Raw genomic sequence first — 14183 nt, forward strand, 5'->3', positions numbered from 1 at the left:
TAGAGCACAAAGTTGATCCGGAGGGTAGGTATGTGATTGTCTCCGGCAGGTTGGATGGGCAGGATGTTACCCTAGTCAATGAATACTGCCCAAATGTGGATCATGTTCGATTCCTGGAGCAACTGTCGGGGGTGCTGGCGCCGTACAGGACAGGGGCGGTTCTAATAGGGGGAGATTTTAATTGTATTGCAGATACTGCCATGGATCGATCGCACCCGCCGCTTCGAGATTCCCCAGTGCATGTGGTGGCTAGAGCTTTCAGGGACTGGCAGACCCGTTGGGGGCTGGTGGATGTGTGGCGCAGGGCGCATCCGACAGATAGGGACTACTCACATTTATCCCACACTCACGAGTTACACGTCCGTTAGGACACCTTCCTGAGCACACCGAGCCTTTACACCCAGCTGGGGGGGACAGAGTACCTCACTAGGACGGTATCAAACCATAATCCAATAATGTTATGATACAGGGAGGTAGGATTTTGCAGCCCATCCCCACATGGCGCCTTAAACCGGAAGCGCTTGAGGATCAGGTGTTCCAGCAGGAGACTAGGGAACACATCATACAATATTTTACTGACAATGCGGGCACCACGGCCTCCAGAATCACTTAATGGGAGGCCTTCAAGACTGTGATTAGGGGGAACTGCATGGTTGCTTCTATAGGGGTCCGTAGGACTCTCACAGCTGACTTGGAGAGAGCGAATGGGGTACTCAGGGCAGTAGAGAAGAGAAGGCCGGAGCACCCGGAACTAAGGCAGGAACTCGTGGCAGCTAAGGAGGAGGTGGCAGTGCAAGTGGAGCGTCTACGATGCTTTGAGTACCAGAAGTACATGGACAGGCACACGACGAGCGGGACAAAGCTGGGCAACTGTGGCATGGCTCTCTGACCCGTCCAGATGGGGCAGTCCTATACTGATGATTCACGACCAGGGAGGACGTCCTTTATGTACGCTGGAGGAGATTAGTGGGTGGTTTAGGGTGTCTTACACCCGTCTGTATGAAAGCACGGGCAACCGTGATATGGGCAGGATAGCAGGATACTTGACACCCCTGCCGCTCCATTCCTTAGCGGTGGAGGTTGCGGAGGGGCTAGGAGCGGCGATTACGGAGCGGGAGATCAAGTGGGCAGTTAAAGCGATGGCGCGGGGGAAGACTCCGGGCACAGGCGGCCTGCCCAGGAATTCTATGCCACGTACCTGGTAGAGCTGGCTCCCAGACTAGTGGAATTGTACACGGCTACATGGGAGAGTAGGAGGTTGCCGCCCACAATGAGGGAGGCGGTAATGGTTCCCCTGCTTAAGCCGGCAAGGACCCAACTGAGTGTGCAGCCTACCGTCCACTGTCGATGCTAAACCTCGATTTTAAAATTCTCAGTAAGATATTGGCTAATAGGCTGCTGCCACACATGACGTCTTTAGTGCATTCCGATCAAGCGGGTTTCATCCCTAGCAGAAATACCACCCTGAATATCAGGAGGCTGTTTACAGTGCTGCAGCAGGGAGCGGCAGTGGCGCAGGAGGGGGTGATCTTTGCTATTGATATCGAGAAAGCATTCGACAGCCTTGAGTGGGAATACTTGTACGCAGTTCTGGCACGGATGGGGTTGGGGCAGGACTTTATCCAATGTGTTCAAATACTATATACGGACCCAGTGGCATGGGTACAGACAGGCCGCACCATTTCCCTACAGTATGGGGTGGAGAGGGGTATACGACAGGGGTGTCCCCTTCCCCCCTGCTGTTCGCGTTGGTAGTAGAGCCGCAGGCGTGTATGGCACAATCAGGGGTGCCATATGAGGGCATTCTTCTAGCGGAGCAAACGCGCCATATCGCATTATATGCGGATGATTTGCTCCTTTTTCTAAAGGACACAGGTGGGGTGCTGGAGGGAGCTCGGCATATGATGTACGAATTCGGAGCTCTTTCTGGGCTCTGTGTCAACTGGCAGAGGTCGCGACTCTTCCCGATAGTGGAGGAGGCCTTGCCGACTGCGGGCCTGGGGAACATCCAGTGGGAACCCCGCTGCTTTAGATACCTGGGGGTTAAAGTGTACCATGATCTCTCTGATCAGGAAGGAAATGTAGGGGGGGCTCTAAGATCGCTCAAGGGCAGTATGACGTTTTGGGGGACGCTGCCCCTGTCAGTGGCCTGGCGCATATACTTACTAAAAATGGTGGCATTGCCTCGCTTGTTATATTTTTTTACCACGCTCCCAGTGTGGATTCCTAAGGCCTGGTTCATATCCCTCGACTCTCTCCTGGCCACTTTTATATGGGGACCCAGCAGGCACAGAGTGGCGTTGGCCACCTTGCGCAGGGTGCGAGAGGAGGGGGGACTGGCGGTACCGGATATGGAGAATTATTACTTGGTGGGTCAGCTTCAACGTTTCACTCAGTGGGTGGCAGGAAGCCTAGATCCGGGCAGGAGGACGCCCACGTTCACCCCGACTAGAGCAGCTGTCCTGAGTACACTCATGGGTACCATCAAACAGTGTGCACTGACCACTTCCGAACATAAGGTGATAAGAAGCTGCTGGGTCAGATGTCTTCAGAAAACCAAAACTAAGCGACCTTACTCCCAGAGATGCCTGTTGCGTTGTTGGAGGCGCTTCCACATGGAGGTCAGTGGAGGGGATTGGAGGAGTGGGCACACGTGGGGGTCACCAAGGTGGGAGATTTGTATGGTGATGGGGAGCTGCTCACATTTGAGGCCTTCCAGGTTAGTTGGGATATCCCACAGGGACATTTTCTGCTGTATGGGGCAGTCACCGGGGCCATGCAGAGACATTGGGGTCGGGGGACATTAGAACCACCCACACATTCTACATGTGAATACATAAGTCTAGCAGGCAGGGTCATTAAGGCGGTCTTGTGTCTCTACAGAGCCATTAGACGGGATTCCACAGGGTCGCTGGAGAGTCTGAAATGTAAATGGGAAGTGGACACAGGGAGCCCATAGTGGAGAAAGATTGGGAAAATAATTGATCCGAGCCACCAAGGTCTCCCGCAACGCACGATTCCAATTAATTAGCTTTTATACGCTGCATAGGACGTATATTACCCCTGACAGGATTAACAGGTATTTTGGCCGGGAGGATGCGTGCTGCCCCAGATGTCAGGAGATAGGAGCTAGCTATCTTCATATGATGTGGAGTTGCCCGAAGATCGAGGAGTACTGGCAGGAGGTGGTTCGTGAGACAGCGTGAGTCACTGAGAAGGAGATCCCATGCACCCCTGGGCATGTACTGCTCAATCTGTTTCCCCACTCCGCTAAAACCAAGGTCACAGCCAGGTTCCAGGATCTAGCATACGTCCTGGCGAAACGTGAACTTACCAGCAAGTGGAAGGCTCCGGCTGGCCCGGGGGTCGGCAACTGGAAAAGGGAGTTAAAGGGGCAAGCTGTGAGCATAGAATCTTCCTTCAGAATGCGAAAAGGGGTATAGTGGGTTTGGAGCGGGCGCAGGCCTGGGGGGTGTTGGTCGATCTGCAAAATGAGGACCAAGAGTCGACACCTAGTTCGCCATGGGCAGGATCTCAGCCGGTGGGCTTTGGGGAGCAGAATTAAGACCGAGTTGAGGGGGGACGTAGCTGGACCATGGTACCCTAACTTCCACTCACATGGCGTGCTCTCTGAACAAGACACAAAGGTGTGGTGAGAGACTGGGACCCAGACCATATCCACAGCAAGAGTGGAAGTGGCAAGGAAGTCTGCAGGGGAGGGGGAGGGGGGTACTGTTCGACTGTTAATATTGTCGAGAATCCAATGTGGCAACCATCGCCAAATGTGATAGTCGAAGGATAAGTGGAAGCTGGGAAGGGCAGCACCTGAACACATTGCGACTAAACCTGCGGGGGATTTGTGGATGTTTGCTGCCTGAGAGGATAATGTAATTGTATTGTGCTGAATGATAAATGCCATTAAAATCTGTTTTAAAAAAACAAACAGATCGGCACCTACTGGCGCGGATACCAGCACCGATAGTCCACTTGGGTACTGGATAGTTTCTTCAGCCCTATTCTGAAGGACTAGGAATGGCGGAAGATTGGGAAGGGTCGCTGGTCCCTGTACATTACCTGACTTACCACAACATGGCCTGGTGTGAGGAACTGGGTGAGGAAAGCAAACTGGATACCTCTCCAGATTTGGCCTGCTTTGTCCCCCTAACATGGCTGCGGAGGAGGAAGCACTCTACTCTATGGTGGTGCGAAGGGCAGCTGAGGTCCTGAGCCTTGAGTTGCCTCCTGTGGCAGTCAAGATAAACATCTTGATGGGGGTCCTGCAGCCTGTTGGCTCCTCATCGGAACTCTTGCTGCCTTTCAAGGAGGCTTTAATTGATGTCCTACCGGGCACCTGGTCCAAGACCAGCACAGGAGCCCCTATGAATAGGATAATTGCCCACCACCTTCCCCATGCACTGGGTGACCCATCTTTCCTCCCCAACCAAACTACCCCCGAGAGCTTGGTGGTCCAAGCCACTACCTCCCAAGGCGCCTTCCCTTCCGTATTCCCGGATATCAAATCCAAGAGTCTGGATAGTTGGGGTAAGAAACGTTTTTCATACTCCAGCCTTGCATTGTGGTCGGTGAACACAGCGTGCTTATTGGGCTGTTATTCCCCTATGTTGTGGGAAATGGATGTGCAAGTGCTGCCACAGGTTCTGGAGGAATCCCGGGCCATCTTCTCCCAAGAAGTGTCCGACAGGAGAGATGCAGCAAAGTTCGCCATCCATTGTGGGCTCGACACGACAGACTTACTGGGCACAGCAATTTCAACAACCGTGGCTGTTAGACACCACACCTGGTTGAAGACTTCTCGTTTTTTGGGGATGTCCAGGCCTCTCTCATGGAAATGCCCTTTGATGCCACCAGTCTCTTCAGAGACAGGTCCGGCATGGCGCTAAAGCACTTTAAGGACTCCTGGGCTATGGCCAAGTCCTTTGGCCTGAGAAAAATGAGAATCCAAAATATAGGATTCAGAGACCTAGTTCGTATGTTGGTCACTGAATAGACTATTCCAGTGTAGACCAGTTAAAAAAGAAAAATGTCTTTTTAGTGTCCCCTCACTCACCGGGGTTTCCCCACGGTGACATGCTTCATCATTGGGGCCCTCCCAGTTCTCTACGAAAAGGGGCGTGCTGCGACTAGCGAACTACGCAGGAGCACTTAAAACGTGAAAGACTATGTGTGGTGTGAAAGTGAGATAGTGACAGAGTGGGTGTATGTGATGTTAAAAATACCGTGCTAGTGGGCCTCAACAATTTTATTTAGCTCCTAGGTAGGTATATTAAAAGGGGTAACACTGCAATTCAGCCTTTAAATAGGGCTAAATCAGTGTATAGGTCAACATGTTTCAAGCTCCCCAAGCTTTTCTTCAGGACCATACAGGGTCCAGCCCTGTATTTTCCACTCCTATATATACCTGATGTGGTTTATATAACTATATACAATATATATTATTGACGCTGTTTAACTATTAAAAACATGCGTTTGATACATACGATTTATGCTTTCTCGTTATGCCTGTAAAAGGAATCGCAGAATTAGTAACAAAATAACCCTCTATGACAGAGGGTTTAACACACTTCATTCACAACCTATTCCCGGGTATCCGGTGTCTAGTGTGCACCATACTGGTGCGTGCACGCTTTCCAGTCCAGTGCATGCAGAAAATGGTGGTTGTGAATTCACACATATAAACAACACTGGACTTGATATGACTATAGACAAGACACACAACATATAACCATATTGGCGGAATAGATATTTACATGTAGCGGTGCTTAATAGCACTTCATGGTCTTAGGTGGGGGCAGGATCACCTCGTGGAAACATTGCTGTTGAAGGCAAGATAAGAAATGACGTTTTTAAATTCTGCTCGTTCGTTGCCAAAATACTCGAAAATGGAATTTGCAAAATGGGATATTGAGAGATAAACCCTCTCCATTCATGCCCTATGCGATGTAGAAAGCGAAGCTTGCACTGTAATTAAACTTTGTTTTGTGCACTGTTGATGTAGTATGGAAAGCTTGCACTGCAGCCATACACTGTGAAACGTGCATTACGCTTTGCATGTTGATGTAGCACAAGAAACCTACACTTCGATGTAGTGTGTAAAGCTTTTTCCATTGCGATACATATTGATAGTATAGTAAGAAACTTGTGCTTAAAGGGTGCATGAGGTGTAAGTGTTGTGCCAAGAAGTTTTTGTACATTTTTTCTGCTGTCAGTGAGCTTGTGGTTTCAATTCACCTTTGGAATATATTTTTTGCGTGAATACATTTTGTTTTATTAACTCTTTTATTCTATGTTTATTTTCTGTTTATATCCACTTCAATTTTTGCACCGTAACAAGCCTTGCCTGCAGAAGTGCCATTGCGCTGTTTTCCCGCACAGAAGGGCGCAGTGAAACAAGCCTTTGTTGTCCTACCAGGAAGGGAGGCCTGGTGCCACCACCCTGCACGGATGAGACTCGTGGTGCCTCGTGCCCCTGGCACTACCCCCTCGGGGTCGGACGATGGCGCGCCGCAGCCTGCACAAACACGCAGTTGGCAGGGCAGTGTGGGAAAGAGCGCGCTTCACTGCACATTCTGGGCAGAGAAGCCAAGACCTGGGGGGACTGGTTTCTAAATCCGCCGCAGCCTCCGAACAGTAAATAGTCCCTCGTGCATACCACGCGCTAAACTTACTTTTGGTTCCCTCCGGCATGCACGAGGAGTTTTTTTTAAAGCCGGGCTGAACAAACATGTTTTTCTTCTTTCCATTTAGGGGCGAAGTCATAAATGGAGGATTCGGCCTCGTTTTAGACGGCTCGGAAGAGGCGGAGGAGAGGGCAAAGATGATGCTCGGCTGGGATGTCTCCAATGGGGTGAGTCCAGCTCAGGCCCAGGAGCTCTCTTGGCAATCTGTGGATTTTTCAGTAGCTTGTGAACCATACATGGGGAATGGTGTAGGAAATATAAATAGGAGACATGCACTGGACTGTCACGTGCACAAGGAAATGTCCAATCGCAGACCCAATTCTAGGGTGAAGACTTGTGTATGGTGCATGCAAAATTGGTGGGTGGAAATGGTGGAGAGTTTTACTATCACAGGTTTCTTGCAAATTATGCTCAGCCCTACATTTATTTAATGCGCAATTGCTTTGTGGGCCTACCTGGCTGACGTTGTGCAGGCGGACGTACAGTGAGGTAAGGGAAATACCTTGCAACAGTGCATTTGCGAAGACACTTTTTGCACGTTAGTCCTCATTGCATGGCAAAAGAGTTGGAACAGGTTGCAGATCTTGGATGTGGTATCTACTGGTGCAGCAGGTGCAGTTGCACCAGGGTCCAGAGGCCTGAAGGACCCACTGGACCCACTGAACGCTGATTACTGCTGTATTTCAGATTTCAAATAGCTGACAGAGTGTGCCCATTTTCTTCCTTGCACTAGGGCCACTGGTATTTGCCCACATGGATTTTGTACTAATTAACGGAGGCTCTCCGATTGGTGCTGCAGATATCTACCAAATGACGCGCCTGTTGTAGAGTACTCCAATCACGTGTAGAACGTCTGCGTTCTAAAAATACATAGCTTCGCAGTGTTGGGGTTCAGCATAGGTTAGTTGACGTAGACCGGATTACAGTAACTCTCCAGCTGGCTGTGTTTCTCCCAGGTTCTGGGTTTATTTATTTATTTGCGATTTTATATAGCGCGAACATTACCCAAAGGTGTCGGAGCGCTTTACATAAGGACCAGTTGCATTACATAAGGACTTTGGATTACACGAGTTACATAAATGGTACATACAGCAAAATTTCATATAAACAAGTTGCAAGTTCACTCAAGGAAGATAAAAGACAGTAAAACGCTACATTCACATAGGAGTAGTAGTAAGTAGAAAGGTCTACTACAACCGCTAGTGGTTAGACAGAAAAACTCTACAATCACATAGGAGAAGTTTAGCAGGATCTCACCCCCAGACATCACACTTTGCAATAAGGCAACAACATTTGTAAAACCACAAATATGTTCACTTGGGGAAAGTCAGTTGAGGAAATGGAGCCTAGCCATCTGCAGAGAACGATTCCTAGTTGCCTTGGTACTGGAGCCTCAGAAAAGTTGTTCACATTGTGAAGCCCTCCCAAATTTGGTGGTAGAATAATCTTAGCAGGCACGACTTTGTTAACTGAGCTAACCTTGAACTGGTTGAGCAGTGAGTGAGTACTCTGCCACTATGACATGGGTTTAAATCCCTACAGGGCCCTTTGGCCTTCTACCAATAATGCGTGCATCAGTACGATGGTATTAATTTGAAATGTAATAATAGCAGAGTTACCATCGCATCAAACTGATGCACTTTTTGCACATCGGCACTTTGAAAGGAGGAGAAATGAATGTTTATTGGTTGATAATATTTCTTGGAAATATCCATGGAAATAGTATGTAAAGCACTCCCTCACTTTAAAATGTATAATGTGATTAAAGATATAATATGGCTAGATTTGGGCTTATTAAAAAGGTTTTAAATTGTATTATGGGACAGTTTTTTGTATTCTGTAAAGAGAAGATCTCTTGTTTTAAACGTAAATGTGTTTTTCGTGGTGAATTAAGATGCTGTGATTGCAACGATTTTAATTAATCAAGCAATAAAGATTATACAGTCATACAGGCGTGCATCAGTATCTAAGGCCTATTCAGCACACAGTGGTGTGCTCTAAACAGGCACTAATATCACATTGTTGCCCTATTAAACCTTTTTTTACTTGCAAGTGGAAAGGTAGAACCTTTCTTGTACAGCAGGATCACTCTGCAGGGCACAGGAAGCCAGCACAGCTCACAGTTCTCTGGATGTCAAGTTAGACTACAATAAGTGCTGCTACATTCTTCTGTCCTAGAAGTAGGGTGGCTTTATGTGGTGTCTTTTGGCCATGGTGGATGCGGGCAGAGGAAGATCTGTTTTCAAATCTATTTGGGAGAGCACATGTATCTTTACAACACTTCCAGTAGGTTCCACTTCAGTCCTAAGGAATTAGGAGTGCTCGTTATTGGTTGAAAGGTGGGTCGGGGTTGCCCAGGCAGGAAGTGCCACTTTAGTTAGCCAGTTTCAATGTAAAATGTTTATTTAGTTACATATATTTTCCGTTGTACAACCAGTACAAAACACCAACACAAACAAACTGATTTTACACATGAATCGAGCAAGTCATAATCATTTATTGTTCTTACATCGTCATGATCTTCATTATTGCGTACATTTACTTACAAGCGAGATCAATTGACATTGCCAATGCTTGTTTAATGTAGTTTTCATTGTATGTCAAGATCAATGTTATATATGTTCCATATTTCTCTGCAGTTTTTCTAGTGACCACAAAAATTAAAAGATGGATAGTGACCCTAAGGAAAACAGATCGCAACACATGGCCCAACCACCATAGAAAGAGGCCAAAGCAATCTTTCATCGCCAGATACTTTCAAAACCCTCTCAGAAAAAAACAAAATCCTCTACAATATCGTTTGAAGCAGACTATTGGGCTCACCTTCTGATGCACACAAAGCTAAAAATCTTTAACGATTTATATATAATTAAAAAAAAAACCTGGATTTTATTGAAACCAGGATAAATAAGGCTCATCAATGCGGTACACATAGTTCACGTAACATCGGAGCAACATCTATTCCAAATCAGACCCGATGACACATTATTAAAGTTATCCAAGTACAGAGTATAATCCTAGCACAACAACACAGTTAAAAAACAAATTCAGAGTAAAACCAAGCGGTGGCAGTAGACCGTTACAACCACACTGTTTATATGATGTACTATTCCTCATGTATGTATATCAAAGGTGAGGTTGGGGGGTGGAAGGCCATGTATAGTGGAACTAGTGAAGGACCATGGGGAAGGAGGGGAGCAAACAGCGGTCACAGCGACCCCCAACATACAGAGACCCTTCCAGGCACACTCAGCCCCTGCCATCCCAGGTGTCCCAGTAGTGCCTAGTCGTCCACTGGGGATGACACCGACCCTGGCTCCTGGGAAGGCAGTATGGTATAATCCGTCGGTAAGTAGATCAAACTATCTAGCATACCCGCCCAAGTTTCTGAATCTCGGTCATGGTGATCATCAGTGGGCATCGTCTGGAGTCTTCTGTCCACCGCCATGCCCCACTCACACAAGTCAAAGCGGTGACAATGAATGTGTAAATGTAAATGTAGTATACTTGTAAAGCGCACAGCTGCCCCAGCAACGGGGCGTCCCGGCGCTGTATAACTCTGGGGAACCCGTCCTGGCTTTCCCTGTGGGATAGTACCTTGCTGGGAGTCCCCAAGGTGGAGCCAGGCATCCCCGGAATTGGTGGGGCCGTTGTGGAGATTAGGCAAGCTAATGCCCAGAGTTGCCGAGTGGAACCCCTGATTAGAGTAAGCACCGAAGCGAGAATTATCGAGTCCGCTGACCAAGGTCCACGACCCTGCCGCGTCGGGAATTGAACCCTGGTCCCGGGCCGACTTCTGCTCTCAGGCCTGCTGCCTCTAACCAGTGAGCCACACTACTCCACTGTCCAATGTCACTGTGTGCTTAGTGAATAATTAGAAATTGACTTTCATCGCCATATACACTTCATATAAGGCTGTAGCAACAGTGGCAGCTACTATTTAACGATTGGCGGGGTGAGTTGCAGGGGGATGAAGAAGAAAAAAGAAGCACTTGTGTGCTGCCTCCTGGGTGGAGAACATGCAAAGTGTGCTTGACTGTTTGGCTGGCCCACGAGAGAGCGAACCACTGCTCCTCCAGCTCCTCTGTGAAAGCCCAGCCTCGCCCCAACCCAACTGAGTAACAACGGAAAAATTAAATGATGATAGCAATGTTATTATAATTTTTAACTTTTTGCCCCTCTCTGTGGGGCGACGCTCCTCTGCCTTAGCAGAGGAGCTGCCCCTGTTTAGCAACCAACAAATCTCCCAAACTGGGAAACATAATTGTGTCAGGAGGTCAGAGCCAGACATAAAGCGAAGATCCCACCAGGCTAGAAGGCATGAAGTGCTAGGACTCCATCTCAATCTTTGTGCCAAAGATGGTGAAAATTATCTTACCGTGCATTGGACTAACTCTGCCTCCTACAGTACAGAAAATAACAAAAGCCTAATCCTCCTCACTGATGAGGAATCCGATCGTATGACCGAACCACGCACCCAGCCCTCCATTTTTTAAATACCTTTACCACTCCATATCCCTACCCACCATTAAACTCTAAAAACACCCTTACCAACCTATACACCCCTAAACCCTAAAAATACCTTCCCACCCAAAGCCCTTTTGTGTGTGTATGTGTGTGTGCGTAAAAAAAAAAATATTCCTTAAATATTTGCGTTGTGAAGACATGCGCAGTAAAGACAGTCGTTGTAAAGGATTGTGTTGTAAAGGGAATGCATGTTAAATGCATTGCGTAGTGAGTGGTAATGACATTGAATGGTTCCAACTGCGGATTAAGGCTGTTTCCTGAGAAATTCAGCTGCTTTGGGTAAATGACCTACACACGAAGAGACTCCTCGCTCTAACCATCTCCTCCTCATGATGATCACAGCGGTGCATAAGCTTGAGTAGTGAGAGTTATGCTTTGTACCCTGCAATTGCTCTTTTCTATTAGGAAAGTAGCATATGCACGTTATACACCTATCGCACAATTGGTAAATTAATAAATGAATAAGGGAAATAGCAAGAAATATTTATTACAATACTAAATCTTTTCCCACCATGTTTTCCTTATCTGAGTTTAGGTGAAGTATTGAACTTTTTCCTGCCATGCACCCCAAATTAAAGTTGCCCACTACGCTTGAGCGAAGTCCTATTGCAGAATTAGTTTGTTTTCTAAATCAAGTAATTGGTGACCAGTCGTAGTGAGATCTTGATTTTTGTGCCATCATCAACCTGGACCCAAGTTGTCCAAAACAGACCAAATTCAGGATCGCGCTCCCACGTGGAATACACTCTCTAAGCATCACTCACATCTAAGTGCAGCTCTATAGCGATCTACACCTCACATATTTTACTTATGTGAAGAAAAACATTAAGCAAAGGTCATAAACCAGAAAACGTGAAGTCAGTTACCCATCAGTGTTAGACTGTGTTCACGCATCTAAAAATACTTAACAAAAAAAAAACCTCAAGTTAAAGGATAGCAATAGCAGTGCTTTAAGTACATGCAAACGTAAAAAGAACAGCTAATGGATGGAATGCTGAACAAATCAAACATTCACCCCAGTCACAGAAATGGGTTCAATCCATAGTTTCTTTACTCACCCCGCTACCCCAATTTTGACCCAGCAATATGCAAATCAGTCTTGACCCTGCTCCCAATGGGAACAGTCCGACCCAAACTGCCAGGCGAGGTCCTCTCTGGACTGGAAACAAGCATCCTAGGACCAGTTTCGGGGTGTCACCCCGGCTAGCTTGAATCCACTGGCAATCCATCCATCATCTCTTCTTTTTGCTTAAGTACATATAAAGCAGAATCAATTAATCTGTTACATGTTGTGATAACCTGTTGCGACTAGTGCAATAATCTAAACAGACCTCTAGTCATACATGCTTAGAGTTAAAACATTTGAGTGTAAGCTGGGATGATGTACTATGACAGGCAAAAGTTGTAGAAACTTCAGACTGTATTGCGAATCACTTGCTCTTTGCCTGAAGAAGGCACAAAGTTTGCTTGTGGGTCCCAGGGAGCACACAGGCATGAAAAAGTGTTTCTATCTGTATTAAGAACTTCTGAAGTAAGGTTGCGTGTTCTTCCAATAGTGGTGTGTATGTCAACTCATTATGATTTAAACTGTTCTTGTTTTCTCACAGGTGGCAAGGCGCTGCTGGTCTGGTAACAGGAACGCACATGAAACCATTCGACGAACCATGGAAGAAAACAGTGGACTTAGGGTGACTCTTCCTTACCAGGTGGAAGATGAACTTATCCTTCAGAAAGCCCTGGGGGAGAACTGATCCCCAAAGTCTTCTCCGTTCGCGACATGATTGTAAAGCATTGATTGAAATACCCATAAATGTGAACACCAGCTCCAACCAGTTTGTCTAGTTTTTTATTCTTTTAATTATACTTTTTATTTTTATTCAGATAGTAATTGGTAAATGTGGAAGACTGAAGCATTTGTTTTTACAGCTAAAACAATGATTAGGAAACCACTGTAGTAAATTAAATTGTGGTGCTGTAGAGTTTATTGCCAGTAGATGGCTCTGCTTAGATGCCTCCTTTTATCAGGCTTCCCTCATGTTAGCTTTTTATTTGTGAGCGTTTCCCCTTCCCTGACAATAATCCACCACCTCCTTGGGTTTGTTTAGATTTAATTAGAAAATCAACATGAAAAGCCACCTGCATTTGGACAGGTGGCAATCCATGATACTATGGTTACCTATATTAAAAAAAACAAAGGCTCGTCAATTTATCAGCCACTTATATAATTCACTGAAATGTTCTCAAAAAGATTTTGAAGTTATGTGGAAGATTATTAATGTGGTACAATTTGTTAGTGCAATGCACTGAAATTACACCAGACGCTACTCCATTGCCTGCATTTAATGAGGACAACTGTCGTACACTGGAGAGGGAGAGACAGAAATCTATTCTTGTAGAAGGAAAAGTGGCTGGACACAACACAGCCATGGTCTGCATGACTATACATCTTGATAGGGACTTTAACACCACAACACATGATAAATGTGATCAACAACTGAATCAAAAGGACCATGACCCCCCACAACCCTAAATGACCTTAGCTTTGTACTAGAACATGAAATTGACCAAATAGGAGAACCACGTCAAGCTAGAATGGGTTTAGAATGTACTAGAAAGGTAGGACCTGGGCTCCAAGGGAGTAGCAATACATATAAAGGCATGCTACGAAGAAGTTCTGGTGGGATAAGAGCAGAATGTTCCTACATTATGCATTTGAAGGTACTTGCACAAGCTTCCTGCTCAGTCATGGTTACAAGCGTTCTGTGTTATATATATCTTTTCTTTCTTTCAATATAACTTTTTTCGGTCAATGTGACCTCAAAAGTATAATCAAAAATACACTCAAGTAAAATTAAACAAAGGGGAAAAAAGGAAAAAGGATATGGCAACATGGGAATAGCCACATAATAAAATTACCCATTTTTGAATAAAAAAAATGGGTATCAATGTATACAAGGT

The 14183-nt window shown here is 46.3% G+C and overlaps 1 protein-coding gene across 1 annotated transcript in view; it reads left to right on the forward strand.

Moving 5' to 3' along the window:
- Positions 1-13054, forward strand: part of UROC1 (urocanate hydratase 1) — a 196713-nt gene extending 183659 nt beyond the window's left edge. The window contains exons 19-20 of the mRNA XM_078661719.1: positions 6766-6865; positions 12833-13054. Coding sequence (XP_078517845.1) covers positions 6766-6865; positions 12833-12976 — 244 coding nt within the window. The 3' untranslated portion in view covers positions 12977-13054. The remainder of the gene's footprint in view (positions 1-6765; positions 6866-12832) is intronic.
- The last annotated feature ends 1129 nt before the right edge of the window (positions 13055-14183 follow it).

The sequence above is a fragment of the Lissotriton helveticus genome, chromosome 9, assembly GCF_964261635.1.
Source record: "Lissotriton helveticus chromosome 9, aLisHel1.1, whole genome shotgun sequence".
NCBI lineage: Eukaryota > Metazoa > Chordata > Amphibia > Caudata > Salamandridae > Lissotriton > Lissotriton helveticus.